The sequence below is a fragment of the Oncorhynchus kisutch genome, linkage group LG12 (assembly GCF_002021735.2).
Source record: "Oncorhynchus kisutch isolate 150728-3 linkage group LG12, Okis_V2, whole genome shotgun sequence".
Taxonomy (NCBI): Eukaryota; Metazoa; Chordata; class Actinopteri; order Salmoniformes; family Salmonidae; genus Oncorhynchus; species Oncorhynchus kisutch.
This window is the reverse complement of record NC_034185.2, coordinates 44683937-44697586: the sequence shown is the minus strand read 5'-3', so window position 1 is coordinate 44697586 and position 13650 is coordinate 44683937. Positions and strand designations below refer to the sequence as shown.

At 41.3% G+C, this 13650-nt stretch overlaps 1 protein-coding gene across 4 annotated transcripts in view; it reads right to left on the bottom strand.

Moving 5' to 3' along the window:
* Nucleotides 1–9806, bottom strand: part of arfip1 (ADP-ribosylation factor interacting protein 1 (arfaptin 1)) — a 30488-nt gene extending 20682 nt beyond the window's left edge. Inside the window, exons 1-3 of one of the 4 annotated variants that reach the window (XM_020497040.2) lie at nt 9447–9698; nt 6646–7070; nt 2606–2704 (exon numbers count right to left, since the gene is read on the bottom strand). In XM_020497040.2, the coding sequence (XP_020352629.1) occupies nt 2606–2704; nt 6646–7070; nt 9447–9663 (741 nt within the window). In that variant the 5' untranslated portion in view covers nt 9664–9698. Of the gene's footprint in view, nt 1–2605; nt 2705–6645; nt 7071–9446 lie in introns of all 4 variants that reach the window. The other 3 variants (XM_020497041.2, XM_031837613.1, XM_020497042.2) reach the window with 3 other exon arrangements.
* Between the last annotated feature and the right edge of the window lie 3844 nt (nt 9807–13650).

The following is a 13650-nucleotide window of genomic DNA, read 5'->3' as shown; positions in this document are numbered from 1 at the left end:
TCCAACGCAATAATGACCTGCCTCTTGTTGCACTCCACAAGGAGACTGCCTGTTACGCGAATGCAGTAAGCAAAGGTAAGTTGCTAGCTAGCATTAAACTTATCTTATAAAAAACAATCAATCATAATCACTAGTTAACTACACATGGTTGATGAAATTACTAAATATTATCTAGCGTGTCATGTGTTGCGTATAATCTGACTAAGCATAGAAGCATACAAGTATCCAAGTATCTGACTTAGCGGTGGTAGGCAGAAGCAGGCGCGTAAACATTCATTCAAACAGCACTTTCGTGCGTTTTGCCAGCAGCTCTTCATTGTGCGTCAAGCATTGCGCTGTTTATGACTTCAAACATATCAACTCCCAAGATGAGGCTGGTGTAACCGAAGTGAAATGGCTGGCTAGTTAGCGCACGCATATAGCATTTCAAACGTCACTTGCTCGCTCTGAGCCTTGGAGTGGTTGTTTCCCTTGCTCTGTTGTCGTTGTGTTCCTGGTTCGAGCCCAGGTAGGGGCGAGGAAAGGGACGGAAGCTATACTGTTACACTGGCAATACTAAAGTGCCTATAAGAACATCCAATAGTCAAAGGTTAATGAAATACAAAATGGTAGAGAGAGAAATAGTCCTATAATTCCTATAATAACAACAACCTAAAACTTCTTACCTGGGAATATTGAAGACTCATGTTAAAAGGAACCACCAGCTTTCATATGTTCTCATGTTGAGCAAGGAACTTAAACGTTAGCTTTCTTACATAGCACATATTGTACTTTTACTTTCTTCTCCAACACTTTGTTTTTGCATTATTTAAACCAAATTGAACATGTTTCATTATTTATTTGAGGCTAAATAGATTTTATTGATGTATTATATTAAGTTAAAATAAGTGGTCATTCAGCATTGTTGTAATTGTCATTATTATAAATAAATAAAAATCGTCAGATTAAATCGGTATTGGCTTTTTTGGTCCTCCAATAAATTGGTATCGGCGTTGAAAAATCATAATCGGTCGACCTCTAATAGATATACCTCTCCTTAATGCAACAGCTGTGTCAGATTTTTTAAAACTTTACGGAAAAAGCAAACCATGCAATAATCTGAGATGGCCCTCAGAAAAAGGAAAAAAAATTATCCGCCATGTTGGAGTAAACAGAAATCAGAAATAACATTATAAATATTCCCTTACCTTTAATGATCTTCAACAGAATGCACTCCCAGGAATTCCAGTTCCACATTAAATGTTTGATTTTGTTCGATAATGTCCATCATTTGTGTCCAAAGAGCTACTTTTGTTAGCTTTTGGTAAACAAATCCAAAGTAATGAAGCGCGTTCCCTAGTTGCAGACGAAATGTAAAAAAGTTCCGTTCCTGTCCGTAGAAACATGTCCAACGATGTATGGAATCAATCTTTAGGATGTTTTCAACATAAAACGTCAATAATGTTCCAACCGGAGAATTCCATTGTCTTCAGAAGCACGATGGAACAGAGCTCCCTCTCATGTGAATGCGCATGGTCAGCTCATGGCAGACCGGACTCATTCCTCTCTCATTTGGTCCCACTTCACAGTAGAATCTTCAAACAAGTTTCTAAAGACGGTTGACATCTAGTGGAAGCCTTAGGAAGTGTAACATAACCAATATCCCACTGTGTATTCAATAGGGGCTGGGTTGAAAATCAACCAACCTCAGATTTACCACTTCCTGTTTGGATTTCTTAAGTTTTTGCCTGCCTGGAGTTCTGTTAAAATCATTCAAATAGTTTTAGAAACTTCAGAGTGTTTTCTATCCAATACTAATAATAATATGCATATATTAGCAACTGGGACTGCGGAGCAGGCCGTTTACTCTGGGCACCTTTCATCCAAGCTACTCAATACTGCCCCTGTAGCCATAAGAAGTTAAATCCTTTGTTGTTGTAATGAACTCTTTACAGTTATGTTATTTCATCATATTTTAAATAACTTGTAGAAAATACATTTTATGACACCGTCATGAAGCATTATGACCATCCTGTGTCACTTTACTTGGACTAAGAACATACATCTTGACAATGTCAAGAAGCATTATGACCATCAATAAACGCCAGATAGGCCTATCACGTACATGCCCTTAAATCAATCATCAGTCACAAAGAGGGTTGTCCTGCTCCTGAAATCTGCTCCTGTATTCATCCCAGTCATTAGCAAAAGAACATTGGGGTAGGAGCATGTCTTACATCAATGTGTGCACAATAACAATGATAATTTTATATGGTCAATTTCCCCAAAAATAATATAACAAAACATACTGTTGACAGTACGCTATGGTGCAATGTAATAATTTTGCATTGTATGGTAGCTTGACACTCATGTAGATGTCATAACCAGCCATAAAATAAAGCAACATACTGTATGTCACAACAGTGCATTGTTCCACTGGCTCCGATTGCAAAGTTGCTTAAACCTACCAATTTATTCTGTTTTCATTATTGTCGCAATAATGTTGTTCCCTTTCAAGTAAAAAATTAAAGTGCAAACTCAGTTTTGTGAAGCAATGCGTGCATGTAATTATATGTAGTGAGTGAATGAGTGCAGTGCCAAAGAGGAGGCCCTGTCCAGCCCTTACCCTGAATACATCCTCGTGGCTCTCCTCCAGGTCTCCATTGCTGGTGACCGATATCTCTGCCGCAGGGCTCCTGTGGACCTCTTCATCCATAGTGCTGTCCTGCAATCACAAATGGCTACGGTAAGAGATTAACACAGTGTTTCATACATTACATGAGACTTACCTCAATTTCCTCTTCCAAGTGTGCTCTGTGCATGAGTGAAGCTGTAGGCCTATGCTTTTAACCTAACGTTTGTCTGGAAGAGTAAGCAGAGGGGACTCAATCAACAGAATTTTATGACTATGGGCTGCCATCTTGTGGTCACTGCCACCAGAAGTGATGAACAATTCATTTAAATAACATCCTGCAGTATTAGGGTGGTTTTTAAAAACAGTGTATTAAGCTCAAGCTGAGTTATTGCATAAAAGGAGATAATTCTCTGAAGGTTGACTTACACAAGATACCTCACATGCAAGTTCACCTGACCTCTTCACACAGCAAGAATAATAGGAAATCTTCAAATGGTTTTTAGAGCCTTGGAACTAGCCATCCCTGCCCTGATTGAGCAGTATCAAATATTTATTGCAACCAAATTAACAAGTTCTACTCTACATAAATAGAACTGGAATCAACGCATGGTCCTTCATTTGTTCCAAAAAAATCCAACCATCTCTTAAGTCCTTTAGGATTGAGACGCTGTGATGGAGTAACATAGATTTTCAAATTGCCTCATTACCTCAGACAAAGCAGAACTATCTGGGTCAAGCAGAGTTATTGTACCGTTTCATATTTATAAACTAGGACTCCTCCAAGGAATCTGGGCAAGAAAAACACAACAAACACGAGGGTGAAGCCACTGTCAGTCAACATACAAAAAAAATTCCACACACCAGACCAAATAAAAGTTCCAGTTGTCTTTTATTTGGTCCAGTTGTCAAAACAGATGGGGCTAAATGTCTGGTATGATATTGTTAAGAGAAGAGTCAAAGGGCAACCCTTCAAGCCATTTACACACTTCAGTCTCATGTCGCCACCTATAGGGAGAATATGTAGGGCTGTGAGAAGTGTGACGAGCACATTCACACCTTCTCCCACAGAACCATACTGACTGTCTGAGTCACTGTCAGAAGAGGCTAAAAATACAAATGGGCGTACTTGCTAACGTAGCAAAACCAACCCTGTTCATGCAGCATGAATTGTGTTGGGCAATTAAACATGAATCTGTTTTTGTCTAAAGGCTTTGCTTAAACAATGGGTCAAGAAAAGCTATAATTTTAATTAAATAAGTATTAATTGAAACAATTCCAAATTCTCTATAGGAAATGAAAAGTTATTATTAGTCTATAGTCTGTAGGTAGAAAACCTCATGACATTGTCATCATTGACAAGACCCATGTGGAATTACTGTAACGGTGGTTAATAATTGGCCTTTTGATGCCTGCTATAAAATGTAATGGACATAGGAAGCTGTATTACATCATTAAGGCAGGCTTCGACACATTGGCTTACAACACCACCATAATTTCCTCTTGAAAGTTGGACATAGTAGAATGCTGTTCACACATCACACTTAAAACAAAAGCCTGAATGACAAAAGCTTAGCATTTTCTGGGCCAGGATACCCAACTTGGCGTAGCTATGGTGAAAGGCTAGCACTTTTATAGCACTCAGTCCGTATAAAGCTAACTGATAGCAGCTATATTATCTGTGTTTCAAAAACCACTATGGTCCCCTGCCATTGTCAAGGGTTTATTGCTATTTGGAAATACCAAAGTCGAGCATGAACATGGACTGATGTCTAAATAATGCAGATAGCCGCCACTGGATAGCTAGCCAAGATAAGGCTAGCGCTAGCATAAATGCATGTGTGAAGTGCATGTAAGCTTCAACTGCTCCATTCACAGACCATGCTAATGAGATCAAGCAGTGCTAATGCGAACATCAAAATGAGAGGATGAGCCAAGCCCTTAAGATTTAAAAATGGCATCACAGAGTGAGACAAATATCAACCAGAGAATGGGACAGGTCTGCTTCATGTGAACCAGGTGGGATCAAGTTCATGAACCAAGAGTAAGCTATCTGCTTGTTCAAACCTGGAGGCTACACATTCATTTGTTGACTGCCTAAATATTACTATTATTTCACACTCCAGCAAATGGGAAAATACACTATAAACAAGTGCAAACACACAGCACCGCTTTGTTTATGTGTGGGTGTCATTTGGTATGTGCATGAGTACATGAACTGCTCCAGACAACAAAACCTAATAAAAGACTTGTGTTGGAGTTTTGGCCTCAATATATTTTGGAGGCTCATCCAGGGAAGAAGTAGGCCAGTATACTTTCTCCTTATTCAGTTGCATTAGGACAAAGCATACATCCTAATGCATTTGCAATAGTTCAATAGGATTCAGTGTATGAAGATATTCTCTGTATTTTCAACTTGTTTCAAACATTGCCCAGAAACCAGCTCCATAAGCAACAACAAGCTTCATAAAATGATTTGGACTGCTTTGGCAGCGGAGTGTGTCAACGGTGCAGAGAGCAACAGGTATCAGATAACACAACATGAATATTTAAAAAGGCCACAAGATGCCCACATGCAGGCAGGCAACAGAGACATCCACAGGTAGGCTTGTCTAACTGTTGAGGTAGATTAGACAGACTCCCGTCTATCTGTCCTCCCAGAGTATGAGTTGTAACAAGTCATCGGGGAGTTGTTGGGTATACCAGTGTTCACAACGGTATTGATAGACACCTGACAACCGGTATATCTAGGCCTAGATTAAATACATTCGTTGGCAAAAGCCAATAGCACTACCAATTCCTGAAGATCAAACAGACTGGTTACAAGACACAGAAATGGTTCTAAGGTACTGAAAGGGTGAACATGGGGGCAATGTTTGGCATAACAGAGACACAGAGCTCAGGCCCCTGGAGTTCAGTAGCCTGGAAACTAGCTAACAAGTGGGGGGAGGGAAGGATAACAACAGCAGCCTCCTGATCAGCTGAGCTGAGGGAAGAAACCAAGTCTCGCTTCTTAAATAGTAAAGCAAACAGGGCTTACTAGCAAGACAGGTACAGTGATTGCATAGTATGTGACTACTTCATGCAGCCTTTCTATCAAAAAAAAGAGGCAGTTGGTATGAAGCCACAACACTCCAGGATAGCGTCACCACCTGAAGAACAATCACTCATTCGACGTTGGGAACAACTTAAGGGAATCTGCATCGAACTAACAGCTTTGAGTGGTTGAACACAACAGCAGTGGATCTGACATTGACTGGGAACATTGAGGAAGCAGTCCAAATTCTTCCGCCTACAGCGATGACCCAGCCATGTGACAGGCCTATTCAATTCAGGGTGCTGTATCCACACACACAGGAAACACTGGGTTGGATTCTTATAATGGCAGGGAACAGTCACACATACAGGCCACACCATGGCTAGGATGGGGACAATAGGGTCACTACTGCATAAAGGTGGCTACAGGCTGGTATGCTGAGACTCAAAGGCAAACATAACATCATGGCATGTTCCTGTAAACACAACTCAATTAAAGTTAATCAATAAAAATACAAATTAAATTAAACAATTGTATTGACATTAGGCGGAGAATGCATGCAGGGGATTTCACAGGAAGCATAGGCCATCACCAGCATTTTCACTGGCGCTATCAGACGTCACAGTACAACTAATCAGGAAGTACACCCCGTAAAGGAAAGATAGTTATGCAAATGTTACACCAACAACACAAATGCACTAGCCAGTACTCCTACTAGAGTTGCACCAAGCAGACAAATTTGAAACGTAAGGGGAAGGCACCAACGATTAAAGGAAATCAAAAATGGATAATTATTGATTCAGAGCTTTAACTCAAGTTCATGTTGTATTAAGAAATGGTTCATAAGCTGTATCACCATTGGATATCATAATAATAGCGATATCCTGAACTATGGAGTAACGCTATCCATGTTTTTGTGAAATATAGCAACATGAACCAGAGTGCTGGAATGAATGATTCCCAGAGCTGTTGTCTGCATTGAAGATAAATATGTCACCTTTGTATGAGTGTGAGAATCTTCATTTTTCTTTGGTGTATCATTATCAGTAGTCACTGTATGGCAATTTTCCCTTTTAGCACCGGCATTGTCGGAATGTGCATTGCCACTAGTCCTTGGTACATCATCGTCATGCTCAGCATTCACACTGTTTTGCGTATTCTCATTATCGCTCTGAACATCATCATTTTGAGCGCCATCGCTGTTCTCAGCATTATCGTTGTCATTTTGAACATCACTGTCGTTTTCAGCTCTGTCACCATGAGGCACTTCATCATTGTTTAGTACATATTCAGTACTATCAAAGCTGTAAGCATCCTCCTCGCTCTCTCTTTGAAAGTCCTCAGTATTCTGAGCCTCCTTAGATGAATCCATTTGCAGGTCCTGGGCTGGGGACTCAGCCTCAACACTAACTTCGGACATTCCTGAAAACAAACAGATAGGAGGGCATGAATAGGTCCCTACCAGCCACCACATTTAATAATGAAGAGGGCATCGATCCAGGCAGCTACATTGGTGGTCAACACCTCAAGGCGCAAGATAGCAGTCCTTTCAAGCTATTCATTTGCTGGGGGGGACAGAATGTAGCCTAAACTCATGCGTGTAAACTCACCCGTGTTCGTCTGGTGATTCTGTTTTACTAAGACTTAACAAGGAGTAAAACAGTGTAATGATATTACACAGGCTGAATATTGTTAAGAAGAAATACTAGGCCTATTTTAAATGCAACTCCATAGGGTGGGGTGGCATAAAGCACCCGGGCCACTATTCCAGAGACAAATGTCATTGCATACAATGGCAATTGACAAATTAGGTTGGACAGCTATGCTGCTGGATAGGCTAGTTCATCACCACAAAATCATTGTTTGTGCAGGGATCTTGACCCATGTCTGCAGGGGCGATTCCAGACATAAGCGACATAAGTGGTTGCGTAGGGCCCCCAGGGGGCCCCAATTTATTTTGTTAGTCATTCTCACTCAGATATCAAAACATGGCATAAGTCATTACAAAATTATTAGGTGACTGTGATGGTATGAGGGCCAGTTTGGGAATTTAGCCAGGACACTGGTGTTAACACCCCTACTCTTATGATAAGTGCCATGGGATCTTTAATGACCACAGAGAGTCAGGACACCCATTTAACATCCCATCCGAAAGACAGCACTACACAGGGCAATGTCCCCAATCACTGCCCTGGGAAATTGGGATATTTTTTTAAGACCAGAGGAAAGGGTGCCTCCAACACCACTTCCAGCAGCATCTGGTCTCCCATCCAGGAACCAACCCTGCTTAGCTTCAGAAGCAAGCCAGCAGTAGGATGCAGGGTGGTATGCATGTTTATCTCCAGGTAATACCACAAGACTATGGCTCCAACTGCAAAACAGTCCTTCCTGTAGATGATCAGATATTAGACTGTATACGTCATGGAAAAAGGAATTGCAAAAAAAACAGATGTAAGGAGGCAAAAAATATTACCATTTAGACCTCTGAACAGAGAACATTATACTCTTCCTCAACATTTTACTCACTATAACATTAAAGTCATGTTTTACTTTAAAATGAAAGTGCTGATGCATCCTGTTCAGTGAAGGACACAATTGGCACGTCTTGAACCAAATACAAAAAAAACTAATGAGAGGATGAATGAAACGGTTGTAAACAGAAGGAAAGCTGATAATGTTGACTGTGGTTGTTATTATCAACCAATTCAAGTGTGACAGAATTTAAGCATGCAAATAAGATTTAGAAGTTTAACAATTGATTCCATAACAGAGAGCGTTGGAGACCTAAATGTCTGACTTATATGGTAGAGAATAAGAAACTGGGGAAGCTCGTTTTGCATGGCCCGGTGCCCCGGGTGGGTGGTATTATTTGGAATCGCCAAATGGAGTGTCTAAAAATATATATACAAACTGGGCCATGCAAACCGAACTCACCAACCGGACTAAATGTCATAATGGACACGTAAACGGTAGTGAGTTCACTAGTTTACCATCTTAAAAAAAGAGGACATTCTAATTTGTAGACATTTATAAAGTTCTCAATAATGTGGTTCTCTCACTTATTGAATGAAAATATAACTATTGGCTAACTTCTAATTGTTTGTAACGAAACCCTGAAAAGTTGCATGGCTTAGCTGCTACCCCTAGCACTCCACTCTAACAAAGCAACACTAACTTTTGATTTAAAATAGTACCTAACCGCTACCTAGCTTAAGGTATGATATTTCTTAGTTAACTAGCTACCTAGCAACATTAACTTAGACAACATTGCAGCGTAGCTGGCTAACTAGCAGGTACAGTAACAGTTGCCTGCTAGCTGTAACGTTGATGTTAACTATGAATGACAATGTCGACAGTCAGACGAACGTAACATGTTGCTTAACATTGACTGTGCCCCTTTCTGCATTTGTCCAGCTGAGTACAATCACCAAACCCGGAAACTAGCGGTGACACGAGAGCTAACTTTTTCTACGAACAAAATGAGATCGTGATTCCCATAGGGCGGCGTACAATTGGCCCAACGTCGTCCGGGTTAGGGGAGGGTTTGGCCGGGTAGGCCGCCATTGCAAATAATAATGTGCTCTTAAATTACTTGCCTAGTTAAATAAAGGTTACATAAGAACAAAAAAAACAGCTAGCTAAGTCACATGGCACCACAGATTCATGAGACACGGTCTAAGACCGTGACTCTGGCTCGCTAACTAAACTGAGCTATTTAGCTAAAGTTAGCTAGCTTGACTGCTTGTTGTTGTGCTGAAACACTTAGATATGCAACTGATAATGGTCCCGAAAAATTACCTGCAGCTTTTGTCCGGACCTTTATCTCTCTGTGTTTCTTGGTACAAAGGGTTCCACTACCGAGATTTGGGAAGAAAATACAGCCAGTTTGCAACTCACAGCATAAAATGTCATTCAACGCCCATTGGGTCTCTGGTGTCCCTGGCCTGTGTGAAGCTACCCACAATAAGAACAACGATGGAATTTGCGGTTCGCATTCAAAATAAAAGTTCCCCATTGAAACGGATCCAAACGGATACACATAGTGGAACATTACTAGATAAAACGTTTGGAATGTTGTTATATAACTTAAAAATAAATACATTACATTATTCATTTGACAATAAACAGTAAAACAAACTATTAAAATAGCACTGTGTATGTACACTGCTCAAAAAAATAAAGGGAACACTTAAACAACACAATGTAACTCCAAGTCAATCACACTTCTGTGAAATCAAACTGTCCACTTAGGAAGCAACACTGATTGACAATACATTTCACATGCTGTTGTGCAAATGGAATAGACAACAGGTGGAAATTATAGGCAATTAGCAAGACACCCCCAATAAAGTAGTGGTTCAGCAGGTGGGGACCACAGACCACTTCTCAGTTCCTATGCTTCCTGGCTGATGTTTTGGTCACTTTTGAATGCTGGTGGTGCTTTCCCTCTAGTGGTAGCATGAGACGGAGTCTACAACTCACACAAGTGGCTCAGGTAGTGCAGCTCATCCAGGATTGCACATCAATGCGAGCTGTGGCAAGAAGGTTTGCTGTGTCTGTCAGCGTAGTGTCCAGAGCATGGAGGCGCTACCAGGAGACAGGCCAGTACATCAGGAGACGTGGAGGAGGCCGTAGGAGGGCAACAACCCAGCAGCAGGACCGCTACCTCCGCCTTTGTGCAAGGAGGAGCAGGAGGTGCACTGCCAGAGCCCTGCAAAATGACCTCCAGCAGGCCACAAATGTGCATGTGTCTGCTCAAACGGTCAGAAACAGACTCCATGAGGGTGGTATGAGGGCCCGACGTCCACAGGTGGGGATTGTGCTTACAGCCCAACACTGTGCATTACGTTTGACATTTGCCAGAGAACACCAAGATTGGCAAATTCACCACTGGCGCCCTGTGCTCTTCACATATGAAAGCAGGTTCACACTGAGCACATGTGACAGACGTGACAGATGTGACAGAGTCTGGAGACGCCGTGGAGAACGTTCTGCTGCCTGCAACATCCTCCAGCATGACCGGTTTGGCGGTGGGTCAGTCATGGTGTGGGGTGGCATTTCTTTGGGGGGGCGTACAGCCCTCCATGTGCTCGCCAGAGGTAGCCTGACTGCCATTAAGTACCGAGATGAGATCCTCAGACCATATGCTGGTGCGGTTGGCCCTGGGTTCCTCCTAATGCAAGACAATGCTAGACCTCATGTGGCTGGAGTGTGTCAGCAGTTCCTGCAAGAGGAAGGCATTGATGCTATGGACTGGCCCGCCCGTTCCCCAGACCTGAATCCAATTGAGCACATCTGGGACATGTCTCGCTCCATCCACCAACCACAGACTGTCCAGGAGTTGGCGGATGCTTTAGTCCAGGTCTGGGAGGAGATCCCTCAGGAGACCATCCGCCACCTCATCAGGAGCATGTCCAGGTGTTGTAGGGAGGTCATACAGGCACGTGGAGGCCACACACACTACTGAGCCTCATTTTGACTTGTTTTAAGGACATTACATCAAAGTTGGATCAACCTGTAGTGTGGTTTTCCACTTTAATTTTGAGTGTAACTCCAAATCCAGACCTCCATGGGTTGATACATTTTATTTCCATTGATAATTTTTGTGTGAATTTGTTGTCAGCACATTCAACTATGTAAAGAAAAAAGTATTTAATAAGAATATTTCATTCATTCAGATCTAGGATGTGTTATTTTAGTGTTCCCGTTATTTCTTTGAGCAGTGTATTAGACTGCATATAAGGGCATACAAACACTGAGTGTACAAAACATTAGGAACACCTTCCTAATATTGAGTTGCATCTCCTTTTGCTCCCAGAACAGCTTCAATTCGTCGAGGCATGGAATCTACAATGTGTCAAAAGTGTTCCATTGGGATGCTGGCCCATGTTGATTCCAATGCTTCCCACAGTTGTGTCAAGTTGTTGGTTGTCCTTTTGGTGGTAGACAATTCTTGATACACACGGGAAACTTGTTGAGCGTGAAAAACCTAGCAGCATTGCAGATTTTGATACACTCAAGCCGATGCACTTGGCACCTACTGTCATACACCGTTCAAAGGCACTTAAATATTTTGTCTTTCCCATTCACCCCTCTGAATGGTACACATACACGATCCATGTCTCAATTGTTATCCAAAACACACAATAGAATGACTGGTGAGGTGATTTCCCACAGTCAAGGTCCTGCAATAACAGCTATGATGCTAATATTTGTGTAAATTCTTTGGAAATGTAATCTGTGGGTGTCACTGAGTAGGCTTATACCCCATACAGTGCATTCGGACTGTATTCAAACCCCTTGACTTTTCCCCCAAAAAAATGTACATTAAAGCCTTACTCTAAAATTGATTAAACATTTTTTTCCCGAATCAACTTACAAACAAAGCTAAATCAGGTTTTTAGAATTGTTTTCAAATTTATTAAAAGTAGATAACATAAATTCCTTATTTACAGTACATTTGCCATGTATTTGGCTGAGGTGTGTGTAAACTTCCGACTTCAACTGTAAGTATTCAAACCCTTTGCTACGAGACTCAAAATGGGGCTCAGGTGCATCCTGTTTCCATTCATCCTCCTTGAGATGTTTCAACGACTTGATTGGAGTCCACCTGTGGTAAATTCAATTGATTGTACATGATTTGGAAAGGCACACACCTGTTTATATAAGGTCCACAGTTGACAGTGCACGTCAGAGCAAAAATAAGCCATGAAGTTGAAGGTATTGTCCGTAGAGCTCCGAGACAGGATTTTATCGAGACACAGATCTGGGGAACGGTACCAAAACATATCTACAGCATTGAAGGTCCCCAAAAACACAGTGGCCTCCATCATTCTTAAATGGAAGAAGTTTGGAACCACTGAGACTCTTCCTAGAACTGGCCACCCGGCCAAACTGAGCAATCGGGGGGAGAAGGGCATTGGTCAGAGAGGTGACCAAGGACCCGATGGTCACTCTGAAAGAGCTCCGGAGTTCCTCTGTAGAAATGGGATAACCTTCCAGAAGGACAACCATCTCTGGGGCATTCCATCAATCAGGCCTTTATTGGTAGAGTGGACAAACGGAAGCCACTCCTCAGTAAAAGGCACATGACAGCGTTTGCCAAAAGGCACCTAAAGACTCAGACCATGAGAAACAAGATTCCCTGGTCTAGAGATTGAACTCTTTGGCCTGAATGCCAAGCATCACGTCTGCAGGAAACCAGGCACCGCTCATCACCTGGCCAATACTATCCCTACGCTGAAGCATGGTGGTGGCAGCATTATGCTGTGGCGATGATTTTCAGCATCAGGGACTGGGAGACTACTCAGGATCGATATGTGACATTTCATTTTATACATATTTGCAAAAATGTCTAAACCTGTTTTTGGAATAAGTGAAGTGATCTGATTACTTTCCGAATGCGCTGGATATTTGTTCCCAATGCAATCTAATACATCCACAGTGGAATTTGAACAGTTTAAGTGAATTAATTATTGTATTTGTTACATTTCAACATTGTTTGGCATTATCTAGTCCAAATATGGCATTATTCCACTCTTTGTATCCGTTTTGGATTAGTTTCAATGGGCAACCTTTACTGTGAAGTTGAACAGCAAATTCCACTATTGTGGCTCATTCTTGTTGTGGCTAGTTTCTAGTGATGGGAATTCCTGCTCTTTTCAGTGAACCTGCTCGTTCGGCTCAGCTCGACAAAAAGAGCCGGCTCTTTTGGTTCCTAAACGGCTCTTTAAAAAAATATGTTTTGTATTTTTCAAGTCAAACAGTTTGCCATAGTTGGACTATGATTGGTGTTAAAACAATTCTAATTAAATCATACTCTACCTTAACCACAATGTATTTAAAAATGCATTGGTTTGATATGAAAAATAATGCTATTAAACATTTGCATTTAAAGTATAACTTTTTAATGTATATAAACAAAGTGCATACAAAAGTAACAACTCAAAACTAATACATTCTGAACAACAATAATAGAATAGTGCACCATATCAAAGAAAAA